Below are 13,254 nucleotides of genomic sequence, written 5' to 3' on the forward strand. Positions count from 1 at the left end.
AAAGTGTTGAAAGATGAACATGAGTGAGAAAAAGAAACCCAACTGAGGGGCAAGAGACACAGAAGCAGAGAAGGAGGCAGTTTTTCTACTCCGTCTCCTGTGGCACTGCCACATGGTCTGTCCACATTACTCAGTGATTCTTTTGGTCCTACCTTACACAGCAACTGCTCCCTTTTGTTCAGACATCTTTGTTATCTCATCTAACATGCTTCCTCTGACTCCTTTCAATCTCTTTACTGCCTGGAAGAGGCAGTTCATTCAAACTCATCTCCTACAACAAAGCCTTCCTTGGCTGACCACACCCTGCCCTGAGAACTCTTGCTCTCCCTGACGTCTTAGTTCTTACATAGATGGCTTGCTGCCATGCTATCTGGCCCTTCTTCATGTATTGGCTAGTTGTGTCAAATGTTTTCAACTACCATCTTCTTCCTCTCAGAAAGAACAGAACAACCTCAAGGTCATGGGCTATTTTTTCCCTCCTCTGAACCTCCCTCTATGTCTGACACCATGCTGGATATACAAGAAACACTCAAGAAAAGTTAAGTGAATGCTGAATGAAAGCAGGCTAAAACAAAACAACTCACAAATAGTTAAGTTCTCACTATGGACATCAATCAGCAGGATTTGGACTTCATTTGTAATATCTGCAAGTGACTATAAAGGAAGTGAGTACAAGTGAGTGGGTGAGTATCTGTTTGGACATTAACTTCATGCTGGTGTGAACACCACAGCAAGGGTTTGCAAACTAAGCTGGGAGGGCCGCCTTAAGGTCTCCAGGAAAGGAGGGACTTTCCACTTCATGAGGAATTTACTTAATTCTTTTTCACTCTGTAACTTAAAAAATTGAGAACTGCTTGTCTATTTGTCAGACTAAATCATATGGCCAGATTTATTTTAAGTATCAAATCCAGTGACTTAAATTATATCAGGTTTGCCTCTGGGACTTGGTAAAATGAAATGATAGGGCCAATATGGTCCTAGAGGAAAGCCAGTGACTAGACTGGACAGAAAATGGGTGATGTCAAGTAGCTATTTACCTGGTGTCTACAGCAGTCTATCACAGAAAAACTGGAAACAAATGTCCAGCAACATGAAACTGACTGAATCAGTTATGGCCCATCCATGTAACAGGACACTCCACTACCATCTAGAAAAATATTCACTGATAAGGAGAGAGATTAAAATTACAATAATAAGAGGGAAAAATATCTAGTTAAAATAAGTTCATTAGGATCCCACTTTTATTTTAGGAAAAAAAAATACAAATATATATTTTTGCCCATGGAAAAAGGCCCTGAAAAATATACACCAGGGTGTAATTCCTAAAAGGTGACATAAGAGATTATTTAATTTCAATCGTTTGACTTTATCTCTATTTTCTTTCTTTCTCTCTTCCTTTTTACGTAATAAACATATATTGTGTCTACAACAACAACAAAACCGAATTACTTTTTAACTTTACAAAAAGATGCTTAACTTTGAAATATGCACCAGAAGTGGAGGCCACAAAGAAAGAAGACAAGACCAGCTGGGGATTCTCCCAACCCTTTGGGTGTGTTTGACATCCACAGAGTAAAGCACTGGAAGGCACTGTGATTCCCAGCTGTGGCCCAGATCTCAGACCCATCTTCACAGAAGCAGCCCCTGAGCACAGGGAACAAGGAAGGGCTACCACAGTGTAACCTCACAGCAGTGAAGACCATCATGCAACATCCTAAATGACACAGTGTGAGCAGGCTGTGAGGTGTGGAGGCAAGGAGACAGGACCCACCTGGATGGTCACATTCATGGACTCTGGCACAGGTCTGGGTACACTCAGGGGGCCTGGTACCACAGGGAACTGGAGGGTAGATCACTGATGCACCACAGTGGCAGGTTAATTCATCAAAACCTGGTGAAGCCGCAGGTGAAACAAAACAACCCTTCATGAATTTGAGAATTTGAAGCACAAGATAATTACACACACACTTTTTTTTTTTTTTAGCTTGTATTTTTAGAGGAGAATTTTTTGGGGGGCTGCTCTTTTAAAAAAGGTTTCTATTTCATTAACGTTGAGCTGCTGGCAAAGTGTTCAATTTTTACTTGCAACAAACTTTAAGTCCATGAGTATTCCAAGACATTTTTACATGTATTTTATAAACAAAAGATCTACAGACCATCTCTTTTGACAGAACAGGAGACTTCCACTAAAGAAACAGATTCTTTTCTTTAACTTTTTGGTTAGGAAAATGGATAGAGATTATGAAAGCCACAGGTAGTTCACAAACACAGAAAAATATGCTTTTGAATATAAACTTCAGAGAGCCACTGAAGCCATTAAAAAAAATTCTTGTAAGTATAACTGACATCTATCATGATAAAAATATGAAGTTGAGATGAAGCCGAGAGCTACGTCTGAGTTCACTAGGCACAGTTCACAAGCCCAATCAAAATGAGAACTCACATGGGGCCTCCAACAAGCAGCCCACTTTGTCAAGAGCTCTACTAACCCTCAGACCCAAAGGGGAGCTAGTTCTTCAATCCTGGTCCTTAGTAGAGGCTGGGTCTTTGGCCATGGCTCTCAACTAGGGACCAAGAGTCAGAAAGCCCAGGCCCTCCAGGATTCCTCTACCCACTGCTCTTCTCCCGTCAGCACTCTCCAGAAAACTCTTCAGAGGCTACACAACGTGGTGGAAAGAGCCCTGTAAATATAGCAGGAGACTTAGGCTTCTAGTCCTGGACCTACTTCTCACTTGTGTGGTGACTGTGGGCAGGTAACTTAACGACTCTTGAGATTGCTTCCTTTTGGTCAAATGGGGATACCAAACTTTGACCTGTCCACTCAAAAGTTTATTGTGAGGGTGGGCTAATATATGTGAAACAGCTAGGGAAAGAGTAAGAGGCTACATTACTTGTTTCTACGGAACTCCATGTGTGTGATTTATAACAAAGCACTTAACTCCTTTTTGAAATATGGTAGGCCTAGTATTCCACAGAAGGTATGTTGCGAAACCCTGATATAGGCTAATCTTTTAATGTAGCAGTTCTCAAAGAGTGCTCACTTGACCCCTAGGACTCCCTGATCCTTTCAGGGAGTCCACAAGGTCAAAATTATTTTCATAATAATACTTAGATACTATTTGCTTTTTTCACTATGTTGACATTTGCACTGATGTTGAAAAAGCAACAGCTGGTAATACTGCCAGGGCATTAGCGCAAATAAGGCAGTAGTGCCAAACTGTAACCATTGTATTTTTCACTGCCACATACTTAGAGTAGATAAAAAATGACAATTTCACTTAAGAAAGTCCTTGATGAAGAAGTAAAAAAAATCTTGACCCATAAATACATGTCTTTCTAATATTCTGTGGAACAAAATAGGGTATCTGCTTCAAGCACTTTTGTTGCACACAAAAATACAGTTGTCCCTCAGTATCCTGGCGGGGAGGGATTGGTTCCAGGACCCCCATGGGTACCAAAATCCAAGAATGCTCAAGTCCCTTATATAATATGCTGTAGTATTTGCATACAACCTATGCACATCCTCCTGTATACTTTACATCATCTCTAGGTTACTAATAATACCCAATGCAATGTAAATGCTACATAAATAGTTGCCAGCACAAAACAAATTCAAGTTTTGTTTTTGGAACTTTCTAGAATTTTTCCCCTTGAACATTTTCAACCCACAGTTGGTCGAAACTATGGATGTGGAATCCATGGATATGGAACCCTCAGATATGGATGGCTGTCTGACCTCTGGTCATTCTAAAGAACTGCACTTTTCTGAGTCGTGAGCTGAATTGCTGAATTAACTTATTTTTTCATAACACACCATTTTACTTGAAAAAGTGGCCGACAAACTATGATTATTCAGACTTGGGTATTTTGGCAGACGTTTATGAAAAATTAACAGTGAGACCATCACTTTAAGAAAACTGACTTTGCTGCCAAAAATAACATTCAAGCTTTCAAGTGAAAACAGAATTTTGGAAAATATGCATTTATCACTATGAGCTTGACAACTTCCTAATACTTTTCCCCAGAGTTTTCTGATGGGATTGGTAGTGTATTAATGAATGCGAGTTTTTAATATTGTAACACAAGCAGACCCCATCTTAGGATCATTGCTTACATCCCAAGTTTCATACATTCAGGGACAACAGAGGAATAACTTCTTTAAAAGTCTCAATAGCTTTTCTGCCCATGGTCACCGCCAAGTAAGCATCATTAAAGTCTCCCCCCTCTACTGCCGTCGTGTCTAAGTCAGAGTCTCCCAAAGAGCCCGAACAGCTGTGGAAGCTCCTCACCAGACGTCTGAGCTTTGCAACAATTGATGACAGTCTGAGGAGCCACCTGAGCAGCGGGCAGTGCTCACAGACTGTGTGGTAACGAGGGGTCCAAACACCAGGTGCTCCAGAGGCTTCGGGTTTGTCACGTATGCCATTGCAGAGGAGGTGGATGCGGCCATGGATGCGAGGCCACACAAGGTGGATGGAAGAGTTGGGGAACCAAAGAGGGCCGTTTCAAGAGAAGATTCTCAAAGACCTGGCACCCACTTAACCGTGAAAAAGATTTTTGTTGGTGGCATTAAAGAAGACACTGAAGAACATCACCTAAGAGATTATTTTGAACAGTGCGGGAAAACTGAAGTGACTGAAATCATGACTGACTGAGGCAGTGGCAAAAACAGAGGCTTTGCTTTCATAACCTTTGATGACCATGACTCCGCAGACAAGACTGTCATTCAGAAATATCACACAGTGAACGGCCACAACTGTGAAGTAAGGAAAACCCTATCTAAGCAAGAGAAGGCTAGTGCTTCATCCAGCCAAAGAGGTCGAAGTGGTTCTGAAACTTTGGTGGTGGTCGTGGAGGGGGTTTTGGTGGGAATGACAACTCTGGTTGTGGAGGGAACGTCAGTGGTCGAGATGCCTTTGGTGGCAGCCGTGGTGGTGGAGGATATGGTGGTAGTGGGGATGGCAGTAATGGATTTGGTAATGACGGAAGCCATTTTGTAGGTGGCGGAAGCTACAATGATTTTGGCAATTACAACAATCAATCTTCAAATTTTGGACCCATGAAAGGTTTGGAGGCAGAAGTTCTGGCCCCTATGGTGGTGGAGGCCAATACTTTGCCAAACCATGAAACCAAGGTGGCTATGGTAGTTCCAGCAGCAGCAGTAGCTATGGCAGTGGCAGCAGGTTTTAATTACTGCCAGGAAACAAAGCTTAGCAGGAGAGGAGAGCCAGGGAAGTGACAGGGAAGCTACAGGTTACAAGAGATTTGTGAACTCAGCCAAGCACAGCGCTGTCAGGGCCTAGCTGCTACAAAGAAGACATGTTTTTGACAATACTCATGTGTATGGGCAAAAAAACTCGAGGACTATATTTGTGACTAATTGTATAACAGGTTATTTTAGTTTCTGTTCTGTAGAAAGTGTAAAGCATTCCAACAAAGGGTTTTAATGTAGATTTTTTTTTTTGCACCCATGCTGTTGATTGCTAAATGTAATAGTCCACTCATGAAGCTGAATAAATGTGTCTTTTTAAAAAATGTGCTGTGTAAAGTTAGTCTACTCTGAAGCCATTTTGGTAAACTTCATCCCAACAATGTGAAGTTAGAATTCCTTCAGGGTGATGTCAGGGCCCATTCGAAATTTATTTACAACCCGCTTGGGTGGAGAAGCCATTGTCTTCAGTTGAACTGACAGTTACTGTGTTGTGACCTGGAGTTCACTGTTAAAAGGGTCACCAAGCAAAGTTAGAGTTTTCTGGTTATTAATATGATTGTTGGCACATCCTATGCAATATATCTAAACTGAATTACGGTACCAGATGAAGTTACAGATGGGAATCATCCATTATCATGTGTAATCAATAAATGATTTAATACCCTCTTTTAAAAAAAAGTCTCAATATATCTGAAATACTAAGGCTTATTAATTCAGTAATCCATACCAACCTAAGAAAATCAATCACTCAGAATATATCATTCCTGACTTTCTAGAAAACTCTATACAATAAAGTATACAGTGAAGACACTCACTAGCTTGCCAGCATGTTTGGCAGTTCCCACGATGACAAGGTTCTTCACATCTATGAAGGCCACAGCGGAGTTTCCTCCCACAAATCAAAGGACACTTGTGCTCCTTATCCTAGGAGGAGAGATACTGATTGACTGATTGATTGATTGCTTGCAGGATCTTAGTTCCCCGGCCAGGCATCGAACCTGTGCCTCCGGCAATGGAAGCACAGAGTCCTAACCACTGGACTGCCAGGGAATTCCTGAGAGATTTATATATGTTTACAAAATTATCTCCATTTTATATTTTCCATAAACAAGATTAATAAAGAAGTTCTCCACAATCATAGATCGCATGATATCTGGAATTAGCTTCAAAATAATCAAAGGAGGGGGAGTAGGTGGGGAATGAAACAAGATTAGTCATGACCTGATCACTACTGAAGATAGATGTTGGGCATATGGGACTCATACTTGTCTCTCTGCTTTTATATATGTTTGAAATATTCAGTAATAAGACGAAGTCTTTAAACTTTCAAACACTGGTTTATAAGTAAGTCTTGATACACAGAACAATTTCATCACTCTTCACACTGTCAATATAAATGCTAAAAATAACAATTGTGTATTATATATGTGTGTGTACATATGTACTACTTTACTATTGGTACTGTGTTACCTTGTTTACACACACACACACACACACACACACACACACACACACACACACACACGATAACACAGTACCCACTGCCAGGTAGTGCTTCCTTTATTTAGTTCCACAGAAGTGAATATTTCAGATAACTGAAACCTGTTCTTTAAAAAATGCCACACTCGGGACTTCCCTGGTGGTCCAGTGGTAAAGAATCCTCCTTCCAATGCAGGGGACGTGGGTTCAATCCCTGATCGGGGAAATAAGATCCCACATGCCGCGGGGCAACTAAGCCCGTATGCCACAACTACTGAGCTCGTGCACCTCAACTAGAGAGCCCGTGTGCTGCAAACTACAGAGCCCATAAGCTCTGGAACCTGTGAGCCACAACTAGAGAGAGAAAACCTGCATGCCACGACTAGAGAGAAGCCCGTGCGCCGCAACAAAAAGATCCCGCATGCCTCAACAAAGAACCCATGTGCCACAACTAAAACCTGACACAGCCAAAAAAAAAAAAAAGAAAGAATACCCAAGAATGGAGGCCCCTCTTCTGGGAAAAAAAAAGCCATACTCATTTTGCCTACTGATCTGACCCATGGAATATATGAAACTTGAAGCCTGAGTTGCTAAGGCCAAGCCAGTCTGTGTGCCGGGACAGCATACAGTCTCCTGCAGATGACTACATGCTCATCCAGTGGTCTTGAGCTCTGGGGCCTGAGGCCTTCTGTCTCTCTTCTTTCCTTTCCTCCATGTTGCCATCAGCTGACTTCTTGACCTGGCTGAAGCCTAAAAAGGACCAGTCTGTCTCTCTGGGCAGCATTCTGACTGCTGCTCAGGGGCCTCTCCCAGTGATTTCCAAATCTGGGCTGCATTCTAGATGGCGGAGGCTTCCAGAAGCCCAGCCCCTAGATGAATGCAATCTGATACTGCCTAATGATAGGTCCACTTACCACACAGCATATCTCGTTACATTTATGCCGTCCACATAACCGTTTCTTGTTACACCTCTTGTCACACATAAATGTAGCATCTGCTATGAACAATTAAGAAGAAAAAGAAGTCAGAGGACATGAACATTCATTCAACAAATATTTGTGTGACTACAGGCTGAAGAAATACAAATGTAATAATGTAAATAAATTAGTTATGGTGAAAATGCATACTATTTAAATATCACTTTTCACTTGCCAGACAGTCAAAAAAATAGAAAAGAAAATAGGAAGACTACCCAAGTGCCCACTGATAGATGAATGGATAAAGATGATGTGGAATATATACAATGGAATATTACTCAGCCATTAAAAAAAAGAAAAGAAATCTTGCCATTTGTGACAACATGGATGGTCCTAGAGGATATTATGCTAAGCGAAATAAGACAGAGAAAGACAAATACTGTATGATTTCACTTCTATGTGGAATCTAAGAAACAAAACAAATGAACAAACATAACAAAACAGAAACAGTATAGATACAGAGAACAAACAGGTGGTTGCCAGAGGAAAGGCGGGTGGGTGGAAAAAAGAAATAGGTGAGAGGCACAAACTTCCAGTTGCAAAACCAATGATTCATGGGTATGAAATGCACAGTGTAGGGAATATAGTCAATAACTAAATAATATCTTTGTATGGCGACATAATGTAACTAGACTTATTGTGGTGATCATTTTGAAATGTACAGAAAAAACCACTATGCTGTGTAATAGGAATTAACAGAGTGTTGTAGGTCAATTATACTTCAAAAACAAACAAACTCATAAAAAAGAGATCATATTTGTGGTTATTAGAGGTGGGGGGTGGGTAGAGGGGGAATTGGATGAAGGCAGTCAAAGGGCACAAACTTCCAGTTATCAGATAAATAAGTATTAGGGATGTAATGTACCACATGATAAATATAATTAACACTGCTGTGTGTTATATACGAAAGTTGTTAAGAGAGTGAAGTAAGAGCTCTCAACACAGACAAAAAATTTTTTTCTATTTCTTTCATTTTCCATCTATATGAATTGATGAATGTTCACTAAACTTATTGCAATAATCATTTCATGATGTATGTAAGTCAAATTATTATGCTGGGACAGGAATAAAGACGCAGACATAGAGAAAGGACTTGAGGACACGGGGAGGGGGAAGGGTAAGTTGGGACAAAGTGAGAGAGTGGCATGGACATATATACACTACCAAATGTAAAATAGATAGCTAGTGGGAAGCAGTTGCATAGCACAGGGAGATCAGCTCGGTGCTTTGTGACCACCTAGAGGGGTGGGATAGGGAGGATGGGAGGGAGACACAAGAAAGAGGAGATATGGGGATATATGTATATGTATAGCTGATTCACTTTGTTATAAAGCAGAAACTAACAAACCATGGTAAAGCAATTATACCCCAATAAAGATGTTAAAAACAAAAAATTATTATGCTGTACACTTTAAGCTTATACAGTGCTATATGTCAATTATATCTCAATAAAACTGGAAGAAGAGGGGGCTTCCCTGGTGGCTCAGGGGTTAAGGACCTGCCTGCCAATGTAGGGGACATGGGTTCGAGCCCTGGTCCGGGAAGATCCCACATGCTGCGGAGTGACTAAGCCTGTGCACCACAACTACTGAAGCCCACGTGCCTAGAGCCCGTGCTCCGCAACGAGAAGCCACCGCAACAAGAAGCCCACACACTGCAACGAAGAGTAGCCCCTGCTCACCTCAACTAGAGAAGGCCCGGGCATAGCAACAAAGACCCAACGCAACCAAAAAAAAAAAAAAAAAAAAAATTTGTAAGAAGAAAAGGAAATAGGAAGACTGATTAATGTATGGAACAGGTGAAGGTGTGGAGAAAAAGGCACACACACTTAGTGGATGGGAGAATAAACTTTTGGAGTACATATGTATCTATCAAAAATTTAAGTGGCAATTCCATTTTAAGTAATGCTTCCTACAGATACACTTTCAAAAGTAGCTAGGACACCAAAAGCACAAGCAACAAAAGAAAATTAAATTTGATCAAAATTTAAAGCTTTTGTGCATCAGAGGACACCATCAAGAAAAGACAACAACATAATGGGAGAAAATATTTGCAGATCTGTTATCTCATAAGTGTCTAGGATCCAAAATATATAAAGAACTCTTTCAACTCAATAACAAAAAGACAACCCAATTTAAAAATGGTAAAGGAATAGACTTTTCCAAAGAAGATATACAAATGGCCAAGTACATGAAAAAATGCCCAACATCATTAGTTATTAGGGAATGCAAATGAAAACCACAATGATTTATCATTTCATACCCACTGAGGATGGCAATAACAGAAATAATAATAATAGTAGTAATAAAAAACAGAAAATAACAAGTGTTGGAGAGGATGTGGAGAAAATGAAACCCTCATACTTTACTGGTGGGACTGTAAAATAGTGTAGCTACTGTAGAAAACAATATAGCAGTTCTTTTAAAAAAATTCTACCTATAACCAACATATAATCCAGCAATTCCATTTCTAGGTACATAACCAAAAGAATTTACAACAGGTTCTCAGATAAAAGCTTGTGTACAAATGTTCATAGCAGCACTAGTTGCAATAGTCAAAAGAAGGAAACCAAATGTCCATCAACAGATGAATGGATAAACAAGCTGTGGTATATATATACAACAGAATATTATTCAGTCATAAAGAGGAATGAAGTACTGATGTGTGCTACAAGGTGGATGAACCTTAACAACATGCTAAATGAAAGAAGCAAGAGACAAAAGGTTACATATTATATGATTTCATTTATATGAAATACTCAGAATAATTAAATCCACAGAGACAGGAAGCAGAGTAGTGGTTGCCAGGGCTGGTGGGGAGGGGTGAGTGGGGAATGAAAACTCAGTAAACAAAGGGTTTCCTTTTGGGATGATGAACCCATTTTAGAATTGATAGAGGTGATGGTTTTAAAACACTGTGAAGGTACTAAAAGCCACTGAATTGTACACTTTAAAATGTTTCACTGGGGACTTCCCTGGTGAAGCAGTGGTTGGGAATCCACCTGCCAATGCAGGGGACACGGGTTCGAGCCCTGGTCTGGGAGGACCCCACATGCCGCGGAGCAACTAAGCCTGTGTGCCACAACTGCTGAGCCTGTGCTCTAGAGCCCGCAAGCCACAACTACTGAGCCCGCATGCCACAACTACTGCAGCGTGTGTGCCTAGAGCCTGTGCTCTGCAACAAAGAGGCCACCACAATGAGAAGCCCACGCACCACAACAAAGAGTAGCCCCCGCTCGCTGCAACTAGAGAAAGCCCGTGCACAGCAACGAAGACACAACGCAGCCAAAAAGTAAATAAATTTATTAAAAAAAGAAAAAACAAAACAAAACAAAAAAATGTTTCATCGTATGTTCTGTGAATATTATCTCAATAAAGGTGCTGAAGGCGCTGAAGTGTTTACTGGTGAAATAACGTTTGGGATTTGTTTTCAAAGTACTTCAGTGAAAATTAAAAATAGGAAAGAGAGGGATGGATGAAGAAAGAAGATGGGCAAAATGCTGATAACTGTTGATGACTGGTGATAGGTACATAGGGATTCACTATACTAGTCTCTCTACTTTCACATATGATTGAAAATTTTCATCATAAGCTAAAAAAGTAACAAGATGGTTACAGCATTATCTGTAATGGGGAAAAATTGGAGACAACCTAAATGACCAACAAAAGAGCAATGGTGAACTATACTATGGCATATCCACATAAAGAATGTTCTCAAGAGGGAGAGCTATACACACTGACATGGAAAAATGTCTTTGATATATTACTTAGGGGAAAAAAACAAGTTCCAGTATGTTTAGCAAGAACCATAATAGCACATGTATACACCTGTATGAATACAGAAAAAGATCTGGACCCACACCCAACAAACTAATGATGTGGTTTTATCAGGGGAATGGAACTAGGAGGGGAAAATGGGGTGAGGGTGTATTTCTACTTTTTACTATTTTATTAATTTTTTAATTATTAAAAATTATGTATTAATATAGTAAGTTTTTCAAATTATATTTTTTAATTACCAAAATTTTGACTGTCGTTTTGAGGAAGATATTTCTGGTTATGTCAAATATTCAGATAGTTGAGGCAGATATTCAGCCATTCTCCACCTTCCTCAGGCTAACAGATCCTTAGTTTTGTTCAGAAATTGGGCACCCACGTGTTCCCCCATTACAGGAGTGAATGCTGAATAGTGTAGCCTGTCATGGTAATTCCATTCCCCTTGTTAGTGAAGGGATTGGGCAGGAACATGTGATAAAAAGCATACTGAGGGTCTTTCAGGACTGTCTTCCTTGCTCTCAAGAAGGAAGAGAAGAATCTCTCCTTTTCTTTAGATGTTGCTGGGAGATGACTCAATGCGTGAAATTGCTGTAGCTAACTTATACCCATGAGGGGAAAGCCAAGAAAATCACAGGAAGCTGGACTGGAGTCCTAGAATCACTGGGTTTGTAATTAAAACCTCGGACTTGTTCTGCCTCCAGACTTCCTGTTATGAGAGACAGTAAACCTCCTGAGAGCTAAAGTCATTTTTCCTTGGGTTTTTTGATACCTGTAGCCAAAAGCACCTTAACCAATACAGCTTTCTTTCTGACCAGAATTAAGAGCTTTTATTTTGTATAAGTTTACCTTCCATCACTTTTCCAAAACAGTTTTAAGGTGGCTTAAACAAAGACTATGTGACAGTTGGTAAAACAAGGACAGAACCATAATAAAGTGGAGTATCAGGATCAAGGACAAAGGAAGAAACAATATTCTAGGCCTAAAGGTTAAGAAGGCTACTGGCTGAGTCCCCTTGTTCTAGGTATCCAACAGTCCTATCAAGCCATAAGGGGATCAAGCATCAGAGTCAGTTTTTACAAAGTTTGCTTCATTACATATTATTTACCTTCCCTTCCCATATCAACATTTTATTATGAAAAATTTCAAACATATAAAAAAGTTGAAACGAGTTTATAGTGAACACCTATATATGCCCACTACCTAGCCTCTACCAGTAGTTGCTTTTTCTCATAACTCTCTATTCTTCCATCCAACTATCAGTTTATCTTAATTTTGGATGCTTTTCAAAGTAAGCTGCATACATGAATACACTTCCCCTGTATTTTACAGCATTTCACTAACTAGAATTCAATTTATGGTTCTTTTTTTTTTTCTTTTGAGGTAAAAGTTACATACAGTTAAATGCACAAAGTACCTTCACTGAATTCTGACAAACACATAACCCATTCCCCTGTCAAGATGTAAAAAATTACCTTCACCCCAGAAAGTTACCTCATGCCCCTTCCCAGTCATACCTTCGCTTTTGAGATTGGTACACGGAAGCTCCTATGGAGAAAGAAAAGGGAATAGTAACTACTTTAGGAATAAATGAAACAACATAACTGCAGTATCATGCATACCCCAAATACCCAGTACTTCTCTGGCAGTCACTTATTCACCAACTTCACCTATCTGGAGCTACGTTTGCCCAGTCCCTGTAAGCTTTACTCACAACAGGGCCCCAGGTCTAATGACTTTTCATGCAAATATAACATTCTTTGTGGTCTGACCTCCAAACTCACAGCAGATTATGTATTACAAAATCTGAATG

At 40.1% G+C, this 13,254-nt stretch overlaps 1 protein-coding gene across 7 annotated transcripts in view; it reads right to left on the reverse strand.

The window, feature by feature from the left end:
- The window catches only part of NFX1 (nuclear transcription factor, X-box binding 1), an 80,439-nt gene that overhangs the window by 18,748 nt on the left and 48,437 nt on the right, over positions 1 to 13,254 (reverse strand). For 4 of the 7 annotated variants that reach the window (XR_003790754.1, XR_003790755.1, XM_029202380.1 and 1 more), the window contains exons 11-14: positions 12,959 to 12,989; positions 7,606 to 7,688; positions 6,028 to 6,136; positions 1,772 to 1,891 (exon numbers count right to left, since the gene is read on the reverse strand). Coding sequence is in view for 4 of the 7 variants with exons in the window: in XM_029202380.1 (XP_029058213.1) it covers positions 1,772 to 1,891; positions 6,028 to 6,136; positions 7,606 to 7,688; positions 12,959 to 12,989 (343 nt within the window). In the remaining 3 variants the exon portion in view is untranslated. Of the gene's footprint in view, positions 1 to 1,771; positions 1,892 to 6,027; positions 6,137 to 7,605; positions 7,689 to 12,935; positions 12,990 to 13,254 lie in introns of all 7 variants that reach the window. The other 3 variants (XR_003790756.1, XM_029202381.1, XM_029202382.1) reach the window with 2 other exon arrangements.

Source organism: Monodon monoceros, unplaced genomic scaffold (genome assembly GCF_005190385.1).
Source record: "Monodon monoceros isolate NGI ecotype Baffin Bay Population unplaced genomic scaffold, NGI_Narwhal_1 Super_Scaffold_5, whole genome shotgun sequence".
Classification (NCBI taxonomy): domain Eukaryota; kingdom Metazoa; phylum Chordata; class Mammalia; order Artiodactyla; family Monodontidae; genus Monodon; species Monodon monoceros.